This window comes from Nuphar pumila, chromosome 16, assembly GCF_984573655.1.
Source record: "Nuphar pumila chromosome 16, dmNupPumi1.hap1.1, whole genome shotgun sequence".
NCBI lineage: Eukaryota > Viridiplantae > Streptophyta > Magnoliopsida > Nymphaeales > Nymphaeaceae > Nuphar > Nuphar pumila.
In genome coordinates, this window is record NC_143264.1 from 15,755,367 (window position 1) to 15,762,379 (window position 7,013).

The following is a 7,013-nucleotide window of genomic DNA, read 5'->3' on the forward strand; positions in this document are numbered from 1 at the left end:
GGATCACCAAACGCTACTGAGAAGAGAGGGAGTAAAAGTAAAAAGATAAGCGGTATCGGGCACTCGAAAGTTTAACAGGTTGGATGAGTCAAGCAGGAGAGCAGCGAGTTAACTCTGTGAGTTTGCCAATCATACAAAACAAAATCTTCATGAACAAAGTTGAAGCCTCTATCACATACTACTCTCCCAGTCAAATATGATTTCAAAGGCTGCAAGATCTTCTTAGGAGTTCAAATCCTTTATGAAAAAAATTTCAAGATCACCATTGCTTTTCTTTTTTACTGTGCACTCTCAAGGGTGAGGACTGCTAGTCGTATTCTATATAACCAAATTGCTGATTATATTCCACTTCCACTGGCGTATCTCACTTGCTGGAGGTGTCTCTGGGCTCGAGTCTCATATATCTCAAGTGAGATGCATGATTTATAAGTGAGACATTTGTTGGGGATGAATACGTATATTGATGATTGGTTACGTATAGATGAATAAAACAACAAAGAAATGGAGAAGAAAACACCCGATTTATATCTGGTTAGGCACTTGGGCTATGCTCATTAGCAAAGAAGTGAAAAATCCACTAGCAAAATGTGGGGGAAATACAATGAGTTCCCAAAACCAAATCCTTCAATACATTCGAGTGCTCTTTCTCTCAAGAGAAAATATGTCTTCTCGTAAAGTTACATATGAGAAAATTACGAAGATCAGCCCGCCTTCTGCATCCACTACAAACATCATTGAAAAATACCCTATATACGGTCTTTAAAATATTTCTCAAATTAAGTAATGAAATTGGAGAAAGTCCAAAACTCAAAACACTTGTAGCACTATCGCTTGGTTGATTCAAATATTGTATATTTCGAACTTGATGTGAGAGAGAGAAAGAGTTTTGAAGTGATGGCAAACACCATTACGGAAAAACCGGTGAACAATCACCCTACAACAAGCCTCTTGGAGCGCGGTCATTGACCTAGAGCATGTCGGAAGCACGTAGAGACTACCCATGATCGGGTAAGCCATTTCTGAAGGTGGGTCTCAATGCAACATGGAAGGATTACAATCCATCTCACAACAAATATGTGGGACAATCACACTACAATCAAATCTTTCGTGGATGCAATGGAAAAGGGGTGGAAATCCAAAGAATGACCGAAATATAACTCTCATATCCAAGTGATAGCTCAAAGAAAAATAATTTTGTTTGCTCATAGAAATTCATGAACCATAAACTATTTTTCTATTTTGTCAGAACCTAACAAAATATTTCTTTATAAATAAGCAATCACCAGACTCAATCCAGAAGGGATCTCAATCTCCCATTTTTTTTTGTATTAGCTATACTTGTTAGCCTTTAAAAGCATATGAGTTTACAGAAAAACTCCATCATATGATTTTTCTAAATTTTCTGAACCAGAACCTATCTCAGACAATTCCAGATCTAGATTTTCTGCAGAATGCTGAATTTCACACGACTTGTGTGAGACTCTAAGATTCATAGAAAATAAAACATATTTTTATATTATTTTTCTTAGATGTATCCGTATAATGATTATCACATAGCCAAAAAACAACTCGAAATATTAAACCATTGTTATTAGATTTTTTGTAAAACCGACTATCAAAAACTGCTCTACACATAGGTCAGAATTTTTGTGAGAAGAATAGGCCAGAGCCAATGCCTACACCAAGCCGAACCTATTCGCACAACAGATGCAATTCTAACTCTCATGTAGGTGATCATCCGGCTCAGTCTAGAGACTCAAGATTGGTGGTGTTAAGAATATGCCACATTCAATAATCTAAAAGTGACAAACTACCTCAAGTGCTATTTTGATAAGGATTGTTATCACCCTCATCTCTTCACCACCACCGAAAAGGGTTCTCACATGGATGGCAGGACTAAGTACAAGTCCAAGTAGACATTGTACAATGAGTGAAGAAAAGGACTCTGTCAAATATAGACAACTAGATATGTGTATTTTGTGAGCATTCTAACTTTATAAGAACTTGTAATAGTTACCCAACCCAAATAAAGTTAGTAATTGAAAGTGGATACCCTATTAGATCAATGGGTTTGCTAATAGGATAAGGGATGATTTAGTCTTTTATAAATAAGAGGGTCAACAAAGGTAATTCAAAGGAGATACAAGGGTAGAAAAGGTACATTTTTAGGGTTATCATGTTCTCAAGAGCATATGGGTCTTTTTTTAGGATGACACCCTTTTAGGGGACAAATGGAAAGAAAAAGAAGAGGGAATCTCTCTTGGATAAGAACGGTTAGGTTTGATCATTCTTTTGTGCTTTTATTTCTATTTAAGTTCCTTGTAAGTTGTTAGTTGTTTTTATCTTAATAGTAAATTATCTTTGGGAGAGGTTAATTTTGAATTCACCTTTCTTGGTCTACTTTCCAAATAGGAATAGGTCTCCTTCTTTGAAAGGTGAAGGGTCTTGATTCTCAAGAGATCCCCCACCTCAACCATCCTACTCCCTTACCAATCACTCTCCCTCTCTTACGTCTTACTCCCTTAATACATTGCTTAGAGTCATGGTGACTCGTGGAGCCCAAGATCTCGTAGACATGCTACAAACAGAGATGAGCAATAAAATCGAGGAACTAGCTACAATGATGTGTGAGTTCATGATCAATCAAAGAATTAGTACATCAGAGGAGTCCAACCAATGCCTGAACCGGGAATTGATGTCGCCCTTTTCAGCGACAGTAGCCGGTGAAGACTGTCGCCCCACGGCGACAATCTGCAGCTTACCGGTGGTTGTCGCCCCACGGCGACTCCACCGATGTCAAATCGCTGAAACGGCCTACACGGCCACACGCAGCGGGAAAGCGTGGTAGTAGTGGGCCCATAACCCAATGTTGGGCGAAACCCTGTAAAAAATAACATGACAAGGAGCATACCTGGATTAGCCATTGTCCGTGTAGGTAGTTCGGCGTTCTCCTCAGCCGGTCGACGCCCACAATGAGCCCAGGCCTTATGTCGACGGTGAGCAGGACCCCATTCTGCTAAGTCTAAATGCAAAACTGAATTTGGGCAGGGAAGTGTTACGAATTCTCATCATCTTCATAACCCCTAACCACTTATATAATGGAGGAATTGGGCAGTTACGTGAATGCGGTCTCTCCACATTCACGTAACTCCCACCCACTAACTCCATTACTCAGCCACTTACGTGACCCACTAAGAGGGTGTCAAACCGGGTCAGACTGCGGGTTGGACCTGTAACCCAAAATGTCCAACAAATCTGTCATAAGCAGGGAGGTGGGGCTTGACGTCTAAATTTTTCATTTTGTATCGCTTTAACCCCAGAGCGCGGACAGATATGCGTTGCAAAATCACAACTTTTGTTGTAGTCTCCAAGTTCTGCTTATGATGCATGCCACCAATGGTGGGTTTTTTTTTTCACATAGTAACTGCAGACAGAACACTGGGATTCCATCAATATGGGTATCGGTCCTGAATCCTTTGGCTACAGATTCAGCTGTATCGGCCGGCCCCCCGGATACCAATACTCAAGTGAATCGTTCTGTATCAGACCAAAATAATATTGAAGATTTTACTCTCACCAGAGAGAAGTAACACAATATTGAAATGTTTTACGATTACGGAAGACCAATACTGAAACATATTCGTATTTAGGAGATATGTTAATCAATCCAGAACAAGGCATCCGCGTGTCTGGTAGTCATTCCAGTGGAAAACAAGTCATAAAAATTAATCCAATGTCAGTCTCATGCCATTACGCTTCCAGTTTAACGATATCTCATCGTCATTATTTCTTTATTGCTACAAATCAGGTTACCGTTTGAAAGTATTGCACAGATACACAGCAATATTCACATGGGAAATCGTGTAAATCTAATTGAAGGGTAAATAGCTACGTAGTTCAAATCAACGCTACACATCAATATTCACAAAGGAAATCGTGTAAATCTAATTGAAGGTCGCACAGCTGCATTGTTCAGATCAGCACACAAGTAGGCGGCACCTGCGTGCCGGTAGAGACTACATTAGCATTAGTACATGTAGAGGTGGTCTGTCCATCTTGTCCATTGTACCTCAAATTGATGTTACTAAGACCAACGCCCTCACAAGGGAACTCCTTGCTGCAGACGAGCTTTACTGCTACTTGTGAAGCTGATGTTCCTATCACGTTCTTGAAGTTTATATTGCTGATCTTCACCTTTGATGGTGGTCTCTGTTTCAGTGCAAGGAAACACAAACGAAAATTAAAACGTACACTAGCATTCATTCATCTTGGGCTAGCTTTAACCGGTAGGATCCAGGTCTGAGTTAGGTGAGCAACACCTAGAAATTCATTCTTTTTTTCTTCCAACTTTACTAAAGTAAAAAAGAAATGGCTTGGCCTGTCAGACAAGTTAAAAAAGTCACCCACCTCACTGGGGCACGAATCATAAGGGCAATACTCTTGGTCGATGATGATGGGATTTTTGACGTTGTACATAACAATATCTTGAAACGTAAAATCTTTGGCATTGAGCTCCTTTGATCCAGGCCAGGTCTTGATTCTCAAACCGTTTGTGGTATCCATGATGGTACAGTTCCTTACCTTTAAGCCGGTCACATCTTTCTCGTTTGCATACTTGCCAAGGCTACCAACGCTGTCAAGGTTAATTTACTCTTAAAACTTAGGAAAAAAGTTATGACATGAAAGAAAACAGAAGCAACTAATTAAGTTGAGGAAAAACTCGACCAAATTCATGCGCTTGCGTGGTATTTTGATCATTTATCTGTGTTCTATCTTACCTAATGCCATGGCCTGGTCCACATATAATATTTGAGATGGTGATTCGGTTGCTGCCAGGTCCAATGGATATGCAATCATCACCGGTGCCAATGGAAGATCTATAGATACTGATCCCAGTGGAATCCCCAATGTGGATGCCGTCAGTATTTGGGCTGTTACTTGGTGCTGATATCTTTAGGTGATGAGCCTTGATGTTCTGTGAGGCATAGATAAGCATGTGGAAGAACTTGCTATCCACTGAGGATATATGCCGTATGGTTGAGTTGGTGAGAAAATTGAATCTTAAAGACTGTTCAGACATTCACAACAATTCACAACAACTAAATTAAGCCATTTGTTCCTTCAAATGAGAGTTATGAATCAAATAATCATCTCATCTTACTGTTGGTAGTTGCTTGCAGTTAGCAGTTTTGGGGCACTTATTGCTTGGCCAAGCCGAGGCACCACGACCGTCGAAAGTGCCATTACCAGTTAAGATCAGGCCATTGATGTATTGGAAAGATATCCAAGCGTCTGATGGGAATTGGGAGAGATCTGTGGGAGCTATCACCTTTCCTTTCACCTCTACTACGATAGGATATGCACCTGGGCAAGGACCCTCAAACTGAACTGGGCCACTGAGAAATGTGCCCTGTGGTATCACCATATGAACCCGTCCATTTGATGCACAAGCAGCCTTCCACGCATCTACGAATGCCTGAATTCATAATAATCCCAAGTCAATGTATCTTACTCTTGTGAAGATCTACTTAGGTCCATACGACCTGAGAGGAATCTGATATTAATGACCAACATTACTTATCATGCCTTAAGATTAATCTTCGTACCAAAGGTCGTCTGCATTTGATTGTTTTAAACATGAATATTAATCAAATAATCACCATCCGCATATGATGGATCCAAACATGCCAATCAACTCATGTTTTCAGCTCTTTTTTTATTTTAAACAGCTCATGCTTCAGCTGTGAAATGGTTATGGTACCATAAATTTTATATGATTCTAGTTTATGGGTGCTTATGATTCATGGAGCATTTGCATTAATATTTGCCGAGAGTGAATTCCCGTCAGCTATGGTTGTTCATATGTTGATTAGGACTGGTGAAAGAAACAAGTCTCTGGTTCGACTTGTTTGGCTCTATAATGAGCTCGTTGAGGCTTACAAAATCGGCCTGGAAACGTTATTTTCTAAGAGTACGGATCATGTTTATCAATTCAAGTTTCTGTAAGGGCTGCTTGGTTTTGTTCGGCTTAGGAAGGCTCCTGAAGTCGAAATATTCATATATCTATGGGTGTTTTATAAAACATAATAATGCTTGCAATCAATATTGAATTCTATGCATAGCTTGTATGCAAGAAGGTGGGAGTCATAATTTTTTTCTCTTTATTTCTTTTGCAAAATTGTTTATCCTTCTTATTCATCAAGTATGGGAATTCAATTGCTCTTATTGTCCCTTGAAGAAATAGTTTTGTACTCCGGGAACAGGCATGAGTTTTTTTTTCAAAAGAAAATAAGAGGATGCGCCATGCATGTGGTTGAGCTCTTACACATTGAGCCACAACAAGCCAATCTTCAACAATACCAGCTTGGCTCATTCCGCTAGATTAACATCACTAACTCTGATCAATCGATCATTCAATGTAACTATTTTTCATTCTACCTCTATGTCATAATATGACCAATATTGTTAAAATATCGTTATTTTACCATGGTATCCTTTACTGATATAATGCAAAAAAAAAAACTGTAATATTTTCAAAATGTGGCCTATATTAAAAATATTAATTTCTAGCACAATATAAATCCAATAAAACATTTTTGGTAATGTGTTAAGTTTTTTTGCATTTTAGATATATTTTCTGCTTTTTATAGTTTTAAATGTACCATTCTCTACTTGATATTTCTGCAAAAAAACAGATTTTTCGAAATATCATGACATTTTCTGTCTCAATATTTTGCTGAAAATGAGATTTGTGACGTAGATCTACTTATATGCATATTAGCCGTGGCACGTACCTTGCTGTCGTCTGTTTGGCCATCAGCCTTTGCTCCAAACTTCTTCACATTGAAGACTGGAATTCTTGCACTAGCACCCGCAATGCCATATGTGCAAAAAGCTAGCACTAAGCACATGGACCAAAAGCCTTTGAAACTCATATCCACCTCTTTAACAAGATAGAAGCAGCCACTTAATTCTTCTTTTCTCTCTTCACCTTTACATGGAAACTGGGTCAT

At 39.1% G+C, this 7,013-nt stretch overlaps 1 protein-coding gene across 1 annotated transcript; it reads right to left on the minus strand.

The window, feature by feature from the left end:
* Positions 1-3,972: 3,972 nt before the first annotated feature.
* On the minus strand, positions 3,973-7,013 carry LOC149813012 (exopolygalacturonase-like). Its single transcript, XM_089991050.1, has 5 exons — positions 6,795-7,013; positions 5,162-5,476; positions 4,779-5,068; positions 4,408-4,633; positions 3,973-4,209 (listed from the first exon to the last, which is right to left on the minus strand). Exons 1-5 carry the CDS (start codon positions 7,011-7,013, stop codon positions 3,973-3,975), a joined length of 1,287 nt encoding a protein of 428 aa, XP_089847176.1.